This window comes from Rhyacophila brunnea, unplaced genomic scaffold (genome assembly GCF_057557595.1).
Source record: "Rhyacophila brunnea isolate RB1 unplaced genomic scaffold, BYU_Rbru_1.0 scaffold_1, whole genome shotgun sequence".
Lineage (NCBI taxonomy): Eukaryota > Metazoa > Arthropoda > Insecta > Trichoptera > Rhyacophilidae > Rhyacophila > Rhyacophila brunnea.
In genome coordinates this window covers 28,166,770-28,188,388 of record NW_028232751.1, presented here as the reverse complement: position 1 = coordinate 28,188,388, position 21,619 = coordinate 28,166,770, and the positions used below count along the sequence as shown (strand labels likewise).

The 21,619-nt window shown below is 32.9% G+C and overlaps 1 protein-coding gene across 2 annotated transcripts in view; it reads right to left on the bottom strand.

The window, feature by feature from the left end:
- Positions 1-21,619, bottom strand: part of LOC147079647 (UNC93-like protein) — a 191,073-nt gene that overhangs the window by 16,741 nt on the left and 152,713 nt on the right. For both annotated transcript variants that reach the window (XM_085942784.1, XM_085942791.1), the window contains 2 exons: positions 18,719-18,956; positions 5,860-6,028 (listed from right to left, as the gene is read on the bottom strand). In XM_085942784.1, the coding sequence (XP_085798910.1) occupies positions 5,860-6,028; positions 18,719-18,956 (407 nt within the window). The remainder of the gene's footprint in view (positions 1-5,859; positions 6,029-18,718; positions 18,957-21,619) is intronic.

Genomic DNA, 21,619 nt, shown 5'->3' with positions numbered 1-21,619 from the left:
ACCTAGACACAAGACAAATACTATTAAATTATAACATTATATATAATTTTAGCTGTCAGCAAAATATGCGATAGGAAACATTCATAGTGGGTTAATCAATGCTGATAATATTACTCACATAATTCACAAATATTATTGACAATTTTGTTATTTACATGGAACTTATTACATTTGTTTATATTTTGCAATTTAAATAGTTACTAATACGGAAATTTGAATTTCAACAAATATTTATAAGTATTTAATTTAATATTATTTTTAATTATGGTTATCTACTGAGTGTTTTGTGAGTTGCATAAATAATTCTTATCAACGAAAGACCTGCATAATATGATTTGGCCATGTATACTTACACATTGATGTGGGACTCACGGAAAGACAAAATACATTATGTTATAAGAAGTCAAGATGGATAATGTCACTTATAGTATACAAAGTACAACAAGGGTAGGGATCGGGGAGAGTTGTTAGAAGAAGCCATGATACTGTCAGGGTTACACAACAACTACACATTATTAAGGCGTCTAAATCGAGTAATAAGAAAACGGTTCGAATTTAATTGCCGTGATTGAAATTTCACAGGTGGGTTTTTCAATGTGCGTTAGGTCGAGAGCATGGATTTAATTGTAATATATTGAGTACAACCGTATCTCGTATCACGTAAAAACCTACAGGTGGTAAGGTCAAGATCCACGCCGTATGTGTAGACAAAGAAAATATTAATAGAAAAGGTTACTAATTATGTACAGGTACTGTATTATTCTCACTAAACGTAGTGCGTTTAGTTACGTAAAGGTCAGATGCACAGAAGACAGATTGAGAGGCCTTACGATAAAAAAAAAAAATTCATGTCCACGTAATCTACTATATATTGAAGATCTAGGTATATATATTTTTTTGCAATTTCTGCCGTAATTTGTTGTCTCTTAGCAACGCATGATATGCCCAACTTCACTATTTTTAACATTGTTTAATGAGATTTATTCGCTTGTTCCCTGAAATCTCAATCAAATAGATATTAGATATTATTAAAAAATAATAATAATCGATTTTGGCATCGGTTAGAGTGGTTAGACTGATTTGAACAGCTTGGATGCCCCCTTTTAAATTTTATGACAGGTCCATCGCGGTATTTGCGTCAAACAAAATCATCACTGCTCACAAAGCCATGCCTATGCTGGAAGTTACGCGATTGAAAAACTGAACCAAGAAACTGGACAAATAAAAAATTCTTTGATGTCTAATAATTCATAAACAACTAAAGTGCAATCAATAGCGACATCTTTGAAATCATAAGCCTCTATTTGTTATAAAAAATTACACGATAGCAATAATATTATTATTTATTTTATTAATGCGAATTATAATTAATATTTTTATAAGACTCCCTAGATGTCACTGATTTCGTACATAAATAATTATTATTAGGCATACCGCCAATACTCCACATACCATAGGCACCTAGCGGAAAAATACTAAGCTTGCTATGTTTTTACGAAAAATAATAAAAATAATATGTAGACCTATCTAAAAACATTAAGGGGATCCTACAATATGACAACAGAGAACCTAGCGGAAAAATACGAAGCTTAAAATTAAAGGCGAAAATAAAAAGGATTTCAAGTTATACACATTTATATTTTTTATAAAAATCGATGTTTTTTAAAATAGATATAAAACATATTAAAACTATGAATTAGTCAAAAATCTAAACGGCGAAAATTTGAAAACTTAATAAACTACATTTTGATAAAAAATATAACTATAAAAATAATGTAATAATAACGTAACCTATGTACCAAATATGTGACACATTCATATTTGTTTATAAGTACTTAAGTTTATCTTTCACTTAAAAAAACCTTTTTAATGTTTTCAGATACATATTTATGAATTTATACAGTTCAAATTGTAAATTATCAAAAAGAAATCTAAAATTGCAAGCTTCGTATTTTTCCGCTAGGTTCTCTGTTGGGATATAGGATCCCCCTTAAATAGAAACGTATAAAGTGAAAAATGTACGTATAGTTAAGATATAAGTACATACCTACATACAGTATGTATTAATACAATGGGCATCTGGAATTGGGATATAGATACATTGGAAAGAAAACAGCAATAATGATATAGGTAATTATACAAATTAACGGTGTTTGCAAGTTGATCATTATTACAATGCAGACAGAGTTATTACCACATTTCTATTAGCTCGTATTCTTGTTTGCCCAGTAGGTACTAATTTTTTCTTGTGTGTCCAGTACATATTTTTTCTTGTTTGTCCAAGATTTGTATTGGACGATTGAAGATTTTTAACTAACTTCCCGACTAGCTAGTAATTTGAAACTTTTAGAATATATCAGAGCACGACGACAATGCATTATTTTAATACTATTAAAAGTAATATAATAATAATACTATAATACTTTAGCCATTTTTAAGCGGAATTGAATTCATTTTCAGTTAATTCTGTTTTGTATGGAAAGTTATTATTGTTGGTTGCTAAGGGGGTCCTAGCAACTAAATTATTGATATATACGTGCGTTACTATGGAAATCAATATGAAATTTCAGTATTCTATATTTTATTCAGCATTTCTATCAAGTACAATAAAAAGTTTTTATTAATACATAGAATTGTCAAGTTTATATGATTCAACAGAAAATTTAAAAACGTGGTAAGTATATAAAAAGTTCTTTTTATCTTGTAATTATTTATTAATTACTTCGGGGGTCTAGGATCATAAGGGCGAAACTACAAAAATGGCTGTTTTGAGTTAAATATTGCATTGTCTTGCTAGAACGCAGTTCTATCATATGTACAGAGATGAAACTCGTACGTATAGAGGTTTGCCAGATATTTGGCGTATCTACAAATCCACATGGAATTTTAATGTCATATGGGTGAATGTCCTCTTACACCTGTGTGACTCTGACATAAATGCCGATTAATCAAATACACTTCAACGTAAGCGGCGTTTCGCCTTTATGTCACTGACATAAAGTTTAGTTTATGGAAGTTTCGTAATTTTTAGTTTGGCGTAAGTTGTCAATTTGACTTAAGTAAACACTTGTTATCGGTTCATATTTGCATATCAACAAAGTTTTGGAGAGGTAATGATTGTGGATATATTTAAACAGAACCAACGTACAAGCATGCGAAGTAAGTAATTACTTATGTATATTTAAGTTATGTTATTTCGACTCCTAACCGGTCAAATTGTTTTTAAATGTAATCTGATTATATATTTATATACTTACAGCATCATTATAAATCATGTTTTTGCAGATCGAAATACAGAATTGGAAGACGAAGAACTGAATGTTTTGAACTCAAATCATATACCAGATAATACACCGACTAATGATTATAATTTCAAGGAGAATAACTCGGATAAACAGTTAACCTTGATGAAATATTATAATGAATTGTTCATTTGTTCAGATATGGCTTTATCTACTAGCTGATTGTATTAAAAATACGATTTTTTTTTCTCAGACATGCATATTATCATCTTAGGAGTTACTTCGTGGTTGCAGAGCTCAAGATAATATTTTCGAGAGTTTCTCCCTGATACGTTACCAGGATGGCCAGCAAAATGACTAATGGAAAATAATGCAGAATATTCACTCATCATAAAAGACAGAATTGAACTCTATTATGTATTATGTAATTAATATTTTATATTATTTTAGAAAACCGGATTCAAAATATCTGTCTTTTGTATTAAACATACTATTTCTTTTCTTAGACGTGCACATCATCCCAGAATTTACTTCGTGGTTGAATAGTGAAACAGGATTTTTTGAAGAGATTATATTTGAACCATTACCAGGACATTCGGAACAATTATTATTGTCAGTAGAAAATATATTAGAACCTACGCATGAACCACCATTATATGCTGAATTTAACCATGGTATATACTTCATAATATTATATTATGAAAACAGATAAAAGTGAGTTAATTCATCGATTTCCTGTAGAACAAACTCATTTACAGCATCTCAGGAATTACTACGTGTTTGAATAACTCAACCGGTTTTTTGAAAAATGTAATGGATGCCCAGAAGAAATTACAATAAGAAATGATGTCGGTGATGTCCGATAATGTTCAATTCAGAAATTAGATTGTGTTTTTGATGAGTTAAATAGTAAACGAACACGTATTGCTAAGCCGTACGAATTCAAAAGAAATAAACATATAACTAATAGATAAAACGGAATGTCATATGTTTCAGTTACAGGTAAGCAAATTGAAGGAACTTATTTAAAGACCCAAAGACTGTTCCAAATGTCCCAGAAAGTACAATGAGAATTTTACCGAAACAGTACGGCAGACAATGTTGAATTCATATTGGTCTTTAGGCGATATTGAAAAACAAAGACCGGATGGTGCCACAAGATGTTCATTATAAAACATAGTCGTTCCCAAAAATTCCGATAGTTAATCAAATGTTCTTTGAATCCGGGCACTTGCAAATGAAATGAGATTCCGTTCATGCGAGAATCGAAAACTAAAGCATTTGGATATAAATACCATCCATCCGCATGGTACTCTGCTGTTCAGATGGCACACAAAAAATACAATCTAACTGAGATGGATCAACAAGATTTTCTTGATTTTTCTGAATTACAAAATGCATATAAGAAATATAGAATAAAATAAAAATAAAAAAGAATAAAAATAAGAAGATTGATGCGGATGGAGAAAGTGTTATACGATTCATACGGATTGATACGGATGGAGAAAATATGGTTTTGACGAGCCATTCAAAATGCTCCAAGTCATACGAAGAGAATCCAGCCTAAATATAACGCAGCACTTTCCCTCACTGCGAAAAAGATATCAATGGGCATTATTCAGGAACAATATCATTATTTTTACAATTCTTTAAAGTTGTCAAATCTTGAAAATAATTAGGAAAACATGGATGAAGAAGATGCATAACAAAATTATGTATATAGTTAGATTTAGGAATAGAATTTTATGAAAGATATTTCGCCTATGTTTTGTATAATCTATATTGTATTATGAATAAATATTTACCAGTAACCTTATTTGAAAATATTTTGAGAGACAAAAGGGCGAATGTCTCCCATTAATTATATTTTATTTTTTTCCCATCTAACTAATGTCTAAAATGACAATATTGATGCTCTACATTACTCTTATGAATATGTTACAATAGCTTTAATTTTTTTTTTGTATTTTTACAGTGTGAAATTGTTTTTTTTAACAATAAAAACTATTTTACCCTATTTTCCCATTTATCTCAGTACAGTGTTTTTGTAGTTTCGCCCTTATGATCCTAGACCCCCGACTTATGTCTGCATTTATCTATTTATTACGAAAGAATAAAAATTATTTACGAAGCTTCTGCTGACAGATTAAAATGTATGAGGTTTGGTGTCAATTTATTATTCACATATTATCTTTTATTTAATTAATTATTATCTTTAGTGACATTCCTAGGCAAAATACCACCCTTATTCAAACTGAAAATATCGTCCCCTATCGTATCTGTATTTCAAAATTTATGTAAATTTTCTAGAAGTTATAATATATATTATGTATTTTTGTTCTCAGTCATATTAAAATGACAATTTAGTACAAAATGTTAAAAGATCTGACAGTATCCGCAGACGTAATTTAGGTATATTCGGTAACGTCGTTTTAATTTAAATTAGTTTTATTTCTTCCTTAACTTGCCGGCTCTTAAGCCTCTACCGCCCTTAAGAAATGCATAGCATGTCTTACCCCACTGGACGTAATCGTCCATATTAGAATGCATCGATGATTTTAGACCATAATATTATAATAAACAAAAAGTAGTGCCTTTTTTCAATTCGTCTAAGTACCTGAGTGAAATCGGCACCAATAAATGCCTGCTCCATCCCGATCCAGAGAGTGATAGGGATCAGCAGCTGTTGATTTGGTTTCTTGAGCTGATAAGCTGTAGCCGACAGCAGTTGGATTCCAGTAAGTTCTCCAGCACCGCCGTTTCCTTTACGTTGCTTCTCTCCGTATCTGAAAAACGATAAGGTTATATGAATTACTTCATTTAGTATTGTTACAATACCTCCAACTAGCAACGTATCTTATTAAAAATATTAATGTATCTCTATCCTAAAATCAGATTCAGTGACAAAACATAATTATTATTGAAAACGACAGTACTAATAATAATAATATGTGTATTTTACTTTTTTGTGTAAATTTTTAAGTGATGGTCTTGTAGGGCCTTTGACGTTAGTTGCAAGGATTTAGTTACGCTTTGGTAACATTGTATACTCAGTATATGAGAAGTGCGCATCTCTTTAAGATTTCAGTATAATTTCATGACCGATTTGAACTGTTTCGAGGCCCCCTTTTAAATCTTCTAATGCATCGATTGTGTCATCTGCGTCGCAGAAAATTCCCGCTGTCTGGGATGAAGACTATTTCTCTAATAACCCAAGTCCCAGCAAGGGACGTATACGATGATGTTGATCGTAGGCCCCACAACGTGAAGCGGGCCCCCAGGCTAGGATATTTAGCGGCCCCCCTACCTATCGTTAAGGATAAAGACAGTGTGACGTTTTAGAGTAGCGTTTTCCAAATGAGAGTACGCGGTAAAATTAATGTGTATATTTAATGGTTTATTGTATATTTTAATACATCCATTTGAATTATGGAGATGTCGAGTATTGATACACAATTAAAAATTGTATAGTACAACCACATATTTTTAAATAATAGCACTACTGAAAGAAAACAGCGCCGCGGGCGACTTTTCTTTACTATAAAGGCAATTTTGTGATGTATGTTTATCTCACTTATCTGGTCGACTCGTCTCGCCGGGCCCCTCCTGAGCCCGGGCCCCCAGGCTACAGCCCTATAAGCCCCCCCCCTTGTGGGGGCCATAATGTTGATGATGTACCGTACTATAATAATTATAGTATTACTACTACAATTTTGGTCCGCGTACTATGTACGATATTGAAAAGGTAAAGTACGCCTAAAATACGATAATTTTGAATATCGGAGAAAAACGTATTTTTATCATAGAGATTTAATGTCATAATGTAATTTGATAGTCTATTAAATTTGGCAAGCCGAAAAGAAAATTTGTTTGAAAGAGTTAAATAAAATCCCTCGACTTTGATTTGAAACGTAATTTCTCAATTTCACCGGTATTTTTTTTGGCCAAACAGCTAAATAAAAAAGGCCCAGGATTTTCTCAAATTCCTTATTATTATTTTTTTGTAAGAAATAAAAAATCTAAGTTTATATTTTCAACCGAGGACAATGCGTCTTATATTTTTTTTCCGAAATACTAATTTCTTCGACCGCATACTATAACTCGGTGACAAAAAGATGGCAATAATGCAGCGAATGGAATATAGTTTTATTATTATCAATATGCCTAATTGGTTGAATTTTATTCGCCCTGTCTTATTAAACTATGGATTAAAATAGGTAATTTTATTACCACCTTAATAAATAAATTAAATAATAAATTACATTTCTGTCAAAAAACAGTTGACGTTGAGATTTTTTTATATATCTGTATAATTTGTACTGCTTATTGAAAATAAGCACGCTTTCACGATTATTGAAAAATGTTTTTGTAAAAAAATGAACGGTTGGCAAAGGTCCTTTTAAGCAGACCAAACCGGTACCGATCATTAATGAACTTTACTATGTCATGAAATAAGTATTATATTTTATTCTAATTAATATAATATTGTAATATTTAAAGACATATATATTCTTCACTCATTTTATTTACTGAAAATTGACCAGTGTTCTGTGTAAAATTTTAGAGTTATTTTATATTTTAATTATATACCTTCTATGGAGTTAAGGTTAATAAATATGTTAATAGGGAAGTATAGTAGTTGGTTACCTACTCATAATTTAAATAAAAATATTTTGAACGCAAACCAGAATGTGGAGTGGTGGTCCACACAATAACCGGATGTTTCGAATTGCCTTTCAAAAAAACTATGCCCACAAAAAATATTTTTTGCCGACTAATCTTTAGTATGTATTGAATTGAAAATATGAATGTTAAATAATTTTTTATAGATACAACAAGATTTCTATATTCACATTTAATATTGTTATTATGTAATACATGCCTCAAACAATTTGCAGCAGTGGTGCACAACCGGACTAAATGACATACTTATGCGATTATATCCCGTATCCTCATATAATATTTTGTAAATATACATTGTATTTACATATGCGATGTTACATACATAATATTTAATATTTTCCAGGGAATTTAACCCAATATAACAATAGTCAATGCAGAGCCCAGTGTGCTACCTACTATTTTCAAGAACCATTCTATGACAATCTTTTCAATCGTTATTTTTAACTATTATAATCTGTACTTGCATAATATGCTAATAACAATTCCCTAGACTGGGGTCTTTGTCAAAGCATCCTTTCCTCAACAATGTCTTTATCCGTTAAGGTGATACATCAGTGAAAGGGCAAATAATTTTCAATTATAGGCGCGACGAAATTCTGGACTCGCTCGCATTCTGAGAGAGAACGTCGAGCTGGAAACACGTCACTTTGTTTCGTCATGGCTACGGGTGTATTAATTCTTAAATCCTGTAAAGATGACTAAAAACGTTACCCGTTTACTTTAAAAAGAAAACATGTCAATGAATATATTATTATTGTTACTAATAGAACATACGTTAAAGTGCCCACCACCACCCGTCATATATGCACAACCGTGGATATGCACGGCCGCTTTTTATGACGCTTTAAACGTGTCTGAAAAAAGTGATTTTAAGTGCTCATTCCGTCCCGAGACGGGCTTAAAGAAGAAAGTTAAAAAAGAAAAAATGTTTGTTTTTGGACTGGCTCTGCTGTCCGCTGACGTTAAGCGCTTTGTGTACCCGCATACTGAGTGTCACGAATTGAAATGGATGAGTCTACAGAAGAGTCAGGACTATCCCGCTCCCCATACGACGCTGCAAATTTCTCAAATGCCGCAAAGTTGGCCTTGGTTGCTACTAGATCTCCATGACCAATTGGGCCCGTGTGAGGACGGACCCTGGCAAACAGCTCCGCTCGTTCGAATTCCATAAGCGGGCAATCCCAGAGGATGTGTTCAACATCTTGGTGGTCATGCCCGCAGGTACAACCCGGCCCATCTACTATCAAGCCAACTCGTGGAGTCTGGCGGCGAAGTTGCGGTGAGGAACTGGCTAATCCAGTGCAAAGGTTGGAGTCTTCTAGTTTGGTGCCTGCAGAATACGTGTGGAAGAAGGTAAAGATGACTAAAAACGTTACCCATTTACATTAAAAAGATAACATGTGTATGAATATATTATTATTGTTACTAATAGAACAATAAATATAACATAAAATGGACGTATGTTGGATTTATATGACAAAATATATTTCGTTTGGCATGCGTCATTTGCACCCGCGACCCGCAATCCTCGCATCGCCTAGCCACGATCTTTTTAGACCGTGCCTCAACTGAGGTACAACCTTAATCTATACGTTTACATTGTATTACTGCAACAAATATAATTGATAATTTATACGCTAAGTGTCAACTGTTAAGATAACTATCTTTCCCCCGGTATATCTTTTTTACGTGGCGAATATATCAACGAATGTTAAAGATAGCGACCTACGTCTGAAGACAGAAAATAATATATGAGTGGCTTTGACAACTTGATACGAATAACAAACAGACACGATGTATTTTATCATAGATATATATATATATATATATATATATATATATATATACATTACATAGTATATTATACAAATGTTATTAAAACAGAAAAAAATGTTACATATAGAGAATGAAGCCTTCTGCGTTTCAAGTTTTATTTTTATATGCAAAAAACAATGAGTGTCTTCTTAAAAATTAATAGATATGGGGTCGTTTTTTGTGTCACTTTCATATCAAGACCGACTAAATTCAGCCGCATGATGAACTGTGAATATAGATCATATTGCTAGTTATCACTTATAATTGAAAAGTATACTATTTGTAGAAAAATAACGAAATATGCAATCGATAATCTTCATGAACAGGTCATTTACTACATTGCTTTTGGAGTTATGCGATAAATAGCAGTACCATCAGAACTCTGCTTTTATTTTATATTTATAAAGAAGGTTTATTCTATATCTGTATAAGAATCTTCCTGGACGAAGGAAGTTTTTAAAGACCTGCCAAGAGTTGTAGTGCCGTACATGATGATATATATGATATAGACATACCGCTAAAAAGGTTATGCATCACTGTTCTAGAGGTAACCAATGTTTATCATGATTATTAAATTAGTATCCAATATATAAGAGGAATGTTTATAAACATTGCGATGCGATATAGCAAAAATAGTATTAAAATTAATTATATTGTCTGCCGGTATCTAAGTACTTGATGTAAAATGAATTTGCGAGTGACGTAGAAGATACTTAGTTTTATCTGATTTTTCTTTTTATATAAAATTTTGACGTATTTCGAGGCCATGGTTTCATCGCTTTTTTCCGTCATCGCCAGAATTATAACAATTACAATATCAGAACGCTTCTTTTTAATTTTAGTCAATTGATTAATTTAACACCAAGGTTATTAAAAATAGATAATAAGTTTTTGGGTTATCATCCCGTGTTCTTCCTTCCTTCCTCGACTTTCGGGCTCGTTGCAATGGCCATTCTCCAGAGACAATGTGAAAGAAGGTATTAATATAAACGCCACTCTAAGTATGTCATAGATGTATTTAGCTGAGAGAAAACGTTGCTCATAGTAAAGATGGTGATACCACTCGTAAGTCAATTATGACGACCAGTTCGTATATTGGATTTTACTGAGAGTAACAGAATCCATGAAGTTTTTTTTTTGACCACGTCCGATCCTAATAGGATCATATGGGCCTCCACAAAGTAGAGGTTTGTATTAACAGATTTTTTTTTACGAGAAATGGATGTCAGCCACTTGCTCAACCTATTAGGTCCATACCCTGACGTACACACAAATAAAAAATCAATATGTGTACTTGCCAGACCCAGGATTCGAGCCTAAGACCCACGGCGTGATAGTCCAACGCTTGAGCCGCGCGGCCACCGTGGGAGTAAAGTTTTTTTTAAATGTAGCTAATCGTCCATATTGATTTTATCAGGATTCCTATGAATTTCGAGAGCCTCCATACACTATGCGTGAAATATACCTATCACTTTATTTTGTTTTGTCTTCGGCTGGCTTGGTTGATACAAAATTCGCTGTATTTGGAAACAAAATGATTTCGCAGGAACATCAAAACGCATTCCTGTGATGACATTATATTTGAAGTTGATTCTGACAAGAACTGCCCCCTGCTATTGCGGAAACAATACGTTAGTCGTATGATTAGGAAGTCCAAGTCGCCACAAAGCAACATCACGCCTGTGGAACGTCGGGCATTACGCGATTTACGGAAAAATTGCCAATTTTTGGTCGTACCTACTTATAAGGGGAACCGCGGCAATATATATATATATTTTTTTTTAAATGGAAGGTGGATATACGGACCTTTTAATGATGGTGGGGAGTGGAGGATTAGATACAACACGGAACTATACCGCTTATACCAAGATTCAAAACTCTCCACCTTCATAAAACTCCAGAGGCTAAACTGGGCAGGCAATATCCAGCGCATGCCTCAGTTACGGATACCAAAGAAGACCCTCGAAGGAAACCCAGGGGGGAAAAAGCCAGTGGGAAAGCCACGCACACGATGGGGTGATAACATTACAAAAAATGCCAACCAGCTGCTAAGAATCAGAAACGGGAAAATACGTGCGGAGGACCGTTCCGGCTGGAGGACTGCGGTGGAGGAGGCCAGGGCTCAACTTGAGCTGTAGCGTTATCGAAGAAGAAGAAGACACTGCCAGCCAGTATTTTGTTTGTATATATTAATCCGTATCTTCCCATCGATGGAATACAAAAAGTTTAAAAACTATATGACAGAATTCGATTATCAAAAATGATACAAATAAATGTTGATGTTATGTGCAATTATATTTAGCTAATTGCAATACGCGATCAATTGTCGAATAGAATTATTAAACAAATTGTTCTCATTTTAAATAGGTTTACAAAAATGTCTTTTATCACAATTATTATCGAAATCTGGAAATAGTGGTTTTTAAAAATAGACACATCATCTATTTTCGCAGGTACCTACCTGATTGTCAGTTTTCGATGACAAATATGTTTTTCTTATAATTCCAAACTATCACATACAATAATTAATTATTCGAAACCGAATAATATATATATTATATTCTATTAACTGGTCAATCTGGAAGCTGCATTTCGAGCTAAGAACTAATAAGGCCATTGTTATATTCATTATTCATTTGTAATAAACAATGAAAAAACATATAATGGGACTGTCATTTTTACACTTTGTAAAAAATATAACAAAATATAATATGAACCTACATTTGGAATGCGGTGGATAGAAACAGAATTACAAAAAATAGTTGCAGAAAATTGCGCCATTGTTATCTAATTTCATTGATTTTCAGTTAAGACGTCATGTAGTTTATGATGTTAAAAACTAATTTGAAATTAAACTTAAAAAGTATCTACCATAATGGCGGCTAAAATTTCAATAATAATTATCGTCTGATTTTATTGATTTGCAGTTTAGACATGTATTTAAAGATGCTGAATATATCTATAACAAACGCGGGCAAATGCGGCTCTTCGTTGGGTTAAGTGCGGCTCCCAATATCTTTTGATAAAAATATAGGTATTTTCTTTCCCTATGATGTGGCTCTTTATATATATTTCTTTTATCGCGTTAACTATCAATTCATGATGGAAATGCATTGTTTTATTGATTTAATTTAATAATACTTTATATAATATATGAAAATTCAGTATATGGCTCTTGTTGACCTCATGTATACCATCCCTGAAAATGCATATTATAAAATAGCAAGATTATTGAATAATTATTTAATTGTAATATTTTAGAATCAGACAAAATAAAATCAGAACAATTCATACCTTTAAAATATTTTGCTATATAATTAGGAGGAAGTGGTTTTCCAAAACTTCGTCAGCGTGTAATAAAAAGAAGAACACGTTCATACAACGAATAACTATTGATTCAATTATAATTTATTAATTTGCGCCAAAATTGTCAAGTTCTTTTGTAGTATCTATATGACGTGTATGTCAATGTCTATTGTGAAGATAATAATAATTGTATAATTTTCCACTGGATTTTTTTTTTGTTGTAAAAGAACTGTATTGTTCGTAATTATATTATATCACTGCCGGTGTTAAACTGATTGATCACCTTACAGTTTAAAAATGTATATTTTCTGTCAGCGAGGATGTAATCGATTTCGCTGGTCCTTCCTGTCGGGCTTCTCCACGTCCATTTACGTGTAGGTTTATGTTGAAAAAAGGAATTCATGATGTGAAGATTGTTGGTTTCAGCAAACTCCACAAGCATGTCCCCTCTACCATCCCTTGAGCCATGTCCGAAATGTCCGACCGCTACGTCATCTCTTTGGTATGATCCAATACGTGCATTGAAATCTCCCATTATGATGTTGAAGTGGCATTTACTTTTATTTTTCAAGGATGTTATTTCCTCGTAAAACTCTTCCACTTTTTCATCAGGATAGCTCTGTGTCGGAGCATATACTTGCAAAATCTGAATGCGGTACCTAGCATTGATTTTAAGTATCACGCTTGTGACCCTGTCAGAAATGCAGTTGAACTCGACTATGCGGTCCCTCCAGGCTTTGTTGACAACAAATCCAACACCGCTCGTGCGTCCTTCATCGGTTCCTTTGGAGTACAGCACATGTCCGCTTTGTAAAGTAATAATACTCTCACCTTTACGCCTTACTTCGCTGAGTCCGACAACATCCCAGTGGATATTCCGGAGCTCTTCTTGAAACTCTACAAGTTTGGCATCGCTGGACAATGTTCTTGCGTTATATGTAGCAATGGTCATCTGTTGGCAGTGATCACCGGATGGTGAGATGTAAGATAAGATTGAACGTCAAATCAGAAAGATCCAAACTGCAGAAGAAGTCAAATGCTCGCGTATACATGCAGAACAATACTGAATTCCAAAATGAACTCAAAAATGCACTATCGGCTTTCTTAGATGAGAACGAAACCGTTTCCCTATCCAACGCGGAGGATATAACGAATATTATTCTACAATGTGCAGAAAAAACAGGCGTAAAAAGCTCAGAAGTTACACCTTCCACCAAGCTTTCGAAGGCAACATTGAATCTTATGGAGCAGAGAAGGAAAACCAAGAGCGATAGACAGGCGCAAAACGATATGGAGTTTTCATCACTTTGCAAAACCCTCCGAAGGAAGATTAGAGAAGACCTTCGTAAATTCAATGTAAACCTCATACAAGCAATTGTGAAAGCAGGCAGAAGTTTAAACAAAAACAAGCAATGCTTGTCGATAGGAAAACGTCAAATCACAGCACTAAAAGCAAAAGATGGTTCTATCGTCAGAAATTGGGAACACTTGTTAAGCCGAGTTGAAGAGTTCTACAGCGATCTCTACAGTGATGACACTGACAATACGACTATAGACTTAGATCTTCAGAGAAATGGAAATTCGGAAGACCATACTCCCGAAATTACATCCTGGGAAGTAACCCATGCTTTAAATTACATGAAAAGTGGGAAAGCCCCCGGGGAAGACGGTTTAACGATAGATATCCTCAAAAAAGCAGGAAAGGATGCAAATGAAGTACTTGCACAATTGTTCACAGCCTGCATATGCAAAGAGGATGTCCCAGAGGTATGGAAAAATGCCAGCATTGTCATTCTTCACAAAAAAGGTGACAGAGAAGACCTAGCAAATTATCGTCCAATAAGTCTACTCCCTATTCTCTACAAGACGTTCACAAAAATTCTCTCAAACCGTCTGCAAAATGTACTAGACGAGAACCAACCGAGAGAACAAGCCGGATTTAGAGGAGGATACAGCACTATGGACCATATCCAAGTCGTCAGAGAAATCATAGAGCGGTACCAGGAATACAAACTGCCACTATGCATGGGTTTTATAGACTATGAGAAGGCGTTTGATTCGATAAAGAAATGTTCAATACTCGACGCACTCAGAAAACAAGGAATCCCTGGACGCTATATAAATATTTTCAATAATATATACAGTAGCGCAACAGCATCTGTAAATCTCCATAAACCATCGCGCAGATTTCCTATCAGCAAAGGAGTCCGACAAGGTGATACAATCTCACCTAAACTATTTACAGCTACCCTTGAAGACTTATTCAGGCAACTTGACTGGAATGACAAAGGGATCCCCATAAATGGAGAATACCTGAGTCATCTGCGCTTTGCCGATGACATAGTAATTTTCTCGCAAGACTCAGATGACCTCCAAAGCAGAATGCAGGAACTCGCTGAAGTAAGCAACAAAGTAGGTTTGAAAATAAATGTAACAAAGACGAAAGTCATGTTCAACTGCTTTGCAGGCCAAAAAGAGATCCTCATCAATGGCACTCAGCTCGAACAGGTGAAAAGCTACATCTATCTGGGACAACAAGTATCTATAGATGGATGTATATTTGATGAAATTGTTCGCAGAGTAAAGCTAGGCTGGAGTGCTTTTGGCCGCCTGAATAATGTCTTCAAAAGTGACCTTCCACTGTGCCTAAAGCGCAAAGTGTTCAACCAGTGTGTGCTTCCCGTGATGACATATGCGTGTGAAACATGGACCCTAAGTAAAAGAGAGATCCAGAAACTTAGAGTAGCACAACGTGGTATGGAGAGGTGCATGCTGGGCATAACGCGAAAGGACAAAAAGAGGAATGAGTGGATAAAGAAGCAGACAAGGGTTTGCGATGTAATAGAGTTTATTAAAAGCCTTAAATGGAGATGGGCTGGACACATAGCTCGAAGAAGAGACAATCGTTGGACAAATCTAGTCATCCAGTGGTATCCAAGAAGTACAAAACGTCCACAAGGTAGACCTAGAGGCCGCTGGATCGATGAAATGATAAAGTTCTGCGGAAGTACGTGGCAACGCAATGCACAGGACCGAGAGAAGTGGAAGCAACTTGAAGAGGCCTTCATCCAGCAGTGGATAGATTCAGGCTGATGATGATGATATTATATATTCTAGGTACAGAAGAAAATTGATGGGTACATTTAGCAATCACTGTTAAAAATATAACTATTTCATACGCTTAGCATTCTACCTATAATATCGGACAGTTCTACTTCTGATACTAAACGGTTCATAATATTATTTATTTATTTAGAAAACGAGTATCAAGGCATTACAGCGATTGGCCAATGCGCCATAATACATAATAAATACAAAATTATAAAAATATCTGAATTACAAAATTAATAACAACTAATATAACAAGAAAGTAGAAAAGACAGCATGTGTTTATGTAAATATTAAAGAAACATGATAATATATACAATTATAAATTTAACCTATTTAACACGTCCACAAACATTATGTAGTTAATAAAAAATAAATAAATCTTTATGGTGCCATCAAATAAGTTAATCGCACGATACACAGCATCATGAAAGAATTATGTATAAAGTTTAATAATACTCTTTTTATTCAATCAAATAAACTCATGAAAACTTTATGTACAGAAAGAAAATAAAATAAATATATGGGTGCCTCAGTAGAACACCATTTTTTTTTAACTTAAGGTTACAATTACATGTAATTTATGTTATAACTACAATTATTAATGTAATCAGAGAATTGTAAAAAGGTATCTTTCTTATTTTAGTAGAAATTTCTGAAAAAATGTTATTATTAAGGGGGGACATGCTCGTCGAAGGTCAAAATTGAGTTTTTATTGTATTTTCAAACCATGATCCTGGACACTCCTTAAACGTTGTAGATAATCTATTTATATCATTTTGAAGCCTTATTATCCTTTATTGTTATTTTAAACATTTGATGACTGCATAAAATATTTTTGTTACATAAAATAGTATTCTTTTAAACCTCTCGCTCTAATGTTTTAGAATATAGTCATATTTCGGTACATAACTGTGCAGTGGTGTTAAGATTTTTTACATTTATTAATTTTTAAACGCATTTATAAAACCATTAGTATAATTTATTACGAGATAATTTTTGTAAAATATTCACGATAAAAAATTATATTGATAATCTCTGTGATCCCAAATTTGACAAGAATTAGGCATTTTATTATTCAGAAAATGGGCAAGATTAACACATTTGAAGATAATTCTAAAGATATTTATTATAAGCTATATCTTTGACCATTCAAGTGTGATAAACATCTTATGAATAATGATTGCTTTATAATAATTATTGACCTAAGAATAAGGTAGTGTTTTTTTGAAATACGCCATTTCTTTTGTCATTCCCCAGTGGTTAAGCTACAACATACGGCCGTAGCCATAAATTGACAAACTATAATTAAAGTAGGGAGTAAAATGATATTGACGCGCGTGTTTGAACATGTACCGTTTAAAAAAAAATAAAAAAAAAATCGGTTAGGTACATGTTCAAACACGCGCGTTAACATAATTTTACTCCTAACTTCAATTATAGTTTGTCAATTTATAGCTACGGTCGTATGTTGTAGCTTAACCACTGGGGAATGACAAAAGAAATGGCGTATTTAAAAAAAACACTACCTTATTCTTAGGTCAATAATTATTATAAAGCAATCATTATTCATAAGATGTTTATCATACTTGAATGGTCAAAGACATAGCTTATAATAAATATCTTTAGAATCATCTTCAAATGTGTTAATCTTGCCGATTTTTTGAATAATAAAATGCCTAATTCTTGTCAAATTTGGGATCACAGAGATTATCAATATAATTTTTTATCGTGAATATTTTACAAAAATTATCTCGTAATAAATTATACTAATGGTTTTATAAATGCGTTTAAAAATTAATAAATGTAAAAAATCTTAACACCACTGCACAGTTATGTACCGAAATATGACTATATACTGAAACATTAGAGCGAGAGGTTTAAAAGAATACTATTTTATGTAATAAAAATACTTTATGCAGTCATCAAATGTTTAAAATAACTATAAAGGATAATAAGGCTTCAAAATTATATAAATAGATTATCTACACCGTTTAAGGAGTGTCCAGGATGATGGTTTGAAAATACAATAAAAACTCAATTTCGACCTACGACGAGCACGTGGGCCGTTAAATAATGTATTTCCCATAAAGCAGCTAAAAACTCTTTTAAAATTGATCAAAATTCTATTTTTTATTTATAATATTATACAAACTACACATTTTCTTTTGTGTTGATATTGTACTGGGGCAGAGATAAATATAGGTACATAATCGTTTCACAATATCTATCAGTCATTATTATAAGTATTAATAGTACATATGTATGTAGGTTCATATATGGTTATGTAGGGTCATTAACCCAATAATATATCTGTCTGTATTTTTTTTATGAACACATTCTGTAATCTACAAAAAAACTTGTATGTCTGTAAGTGCCTACTTGTAACTATAATTTAAATATACAGACGGTAAGAAAGCAGGTCCTTCGTAATATTTCACGTATTGTCACGTGGCTGTGATTCGTGGCTTTGACCAAAGCTCAAAGGCCTCGTCCGTTGTGTTTTATGAATGAATGTCTATAACGTATTTTTTTAAATACCGCGATAATTAGAAAAATCGTACCTGGACAGAGGATCAACGAGGAACGCCATCATGGCTACAGCCAGCAACACGCAAGCCAGGTAGATGGCAGAGATCTCATAGATCTCAGCATCTGGTGGCCTCTCCAAGTTGTCATTTCCATGGTTTCCAATAACGCAGAAGTTGGCGCCGCAATGGTCTAATGCATGGTCGGCGATCGTCGCATTAATGGGACTGGTTCCGACAGCCTGTCCACGGCCATGTGCGCCAGATGAGAGAACTGAAAATGATAACAACATTATTATAATGAAATACCATGATATCAACGGCATCTACGAGCAGAATACTAAAGGGTCAATTCAATAAACTTTACCGATATTTACCATTACCATTTTAGTACGAATCCCAAAATATTGTGTCAGTCTAGATTCTAGAAGACATTTCATGTGCACCATAGACTATAAATAATGTGATTTTTTACTACCACCTGGTCGATATAGACTATAGCCTTTTTTAACGAAAATTCATGAATTTACTAAACAAAAACTAGATGTCATTAAATGTCACATTTGGTTATAGATAAAGAAGTGTTTTAAAAACATTAAAAAGATAATTAATTTTTCATATTTAAAGATAAACATACAATGAAAAAAAACTGCTATAAATGTGCGTTTGTTGAAATATTTCATCTTATCTATGGCTTCATTTTGATCAGGTATATTTAACTTTTTACCAAACACTATACTTTGATTGTTACTGAAGCGATATTTCTACAATTTCAATAAATCAATTCCAAATATAAAAATATACCAAATATATTAAAATACTTGAGAGCTGTGTTAATGAATATTACGAAGTACGTTTATAAGCATTGTATTATACTATAAATATAATGAGGGTTTTTCAGTAAGTATAGAAATTTTTTGATAACAATATTATAACAACGGAAAAGATTAAGAGGAATGGAATAGAGACTTCTAGTGACAAACTTAAGAGGCATGCGATTGAATACCCACCACATTTACTGGAAAAAAACTTAGGTTTTTTATACTTAATACATTTATAATAAAGATTTTAATCTACTTTATGTCAGATGATGGAGTACTTGGAATGAAATTAGTAATAATTATAAACTCAATTATTATTTGAAGTTAACTATGCCTGACATACTTAAAATGATAGTCGCAAAGATAAAATGCTTCAATTTGATAGGAATGCATACAATATAGCAGGGATGGCGAACCTATGGCACGCGAAATGATTTTGCATGGCACGCGATTGTTTCATTTTGAAGAGAAAAGAAATTACTATTTTATATATATATAAAAAATGTTTTTCTTATAAAAAAAGTTTTACAAATAAATACATGCGTAGGTACTTACTTATATAACATTACAAAATAATGATTACATAGCCATGCGTATTTTCATCGGTTTTTCATATTATATTTAGCAATCGATGCTCAAACAGAAACCACTAAATTCATCATAAATGACAAAATAGCAGGCAAATCCTTTTCAAGAATAATCATTACGTTTAATGTAAATATGCAATAGCATAGGACGGACCTTATGATCAAACAATTAAAAATAAAAATATTCAATCAACAAACCTTATGAAATTAATTATCTGCAGTCAATCAAATATATCTAATAACTGCTTGTTATTTTGCCTCAAACATAATCTCTAAAAATGGAAGACCGTTCAGTGATGGAGAATATAATACGAAAGAAGAGGAGTTTAAATGCTTCCACAATCTCTTTGAGAAATTTGAAAATAAGAAACAAAATATTCAAAGAATAAAAGATGTGCCTTCGGCTAGAAATACGATGATAGATAGAATATCAAGAACTCAATTGTATTTTTAAAAGATATTTTAATAGAATTCTTAAAAAGTATTTATTTTAGAAAACTTGAAAAAACGTTTTATTCGCCATGAAAAACTACTTGGTACGTCAGACTGTCGAAAAATATTGTTTGAAAATTTTGGCACACGTGCGTAAAAAGGTTCGCCATCTTTGCAATATAGCATTGGTAGCAAACCTATGGCATGCATGTCATATGCAGAAATTTCAATAGCACCGACAACAGTGCAAATGTGGGATAACAATACAGATTCTAGAAGGATATTCTTTCGATGAAAAATAGATGGAGCAGCAAAAAAAAAAAAACTTAAAAAAGCTCTCGACTTTGATTTTGCATATTATTTTGGGTGAAGGATGGGGGAGGGAGCACTCGGTAGAAGTTTTTTTTTTTTGAATAGTTCTAAATTATTTAAAATGTATGTTTAAATTTGAATTTCATTTTAGATACTCGTACATACGTATTGATAGAATTATTAAAACATTTTAAGGCAATTTTTCCAGTAACTTACATGTTTTGTAATATGTCCATTGCCAGAAGTTCCCAAAATCTATTAAATTCCACCAATTTACTTACAATAAATCGAAAGCTTTCTCAACCGGGAGCCATGTGTAGGTATATTAAGGGGACCCCAGGCCAAACATAAAGTTTTGGGGTTGCACAAAGAGATCTTGGGGGTCACGGTTAGAATAAGTATTAAAATTAGGTATATGAAAAAGATTAAATTCCATACTTTAGTTATTATAGTCATATATATATAAATTATAAAAAAAGCCATTCTCGCTTTTCTGGGATAGATCAATCTTGTCAAAAATAATATTGGACACCCTGGACTAGCACAATGTCCATCATTAATGGTTAGTGCTATTACAGTACACGATAATGATTTTTTTGTGTTTATTGACCATTTGATCAACAGCCTTTCGAGGACATGCAATTTCTATTCAGTGATATGACAGAGATAGATAGACATGCATGCAAGGTTCGTTGATAGAGCTATTTGGTGTGAATCTGAATTGATGCTGAAAATAAATAACATTTTTTTTCAATTGCGAAGTAAGACGAGTTCTCATGTTAGAC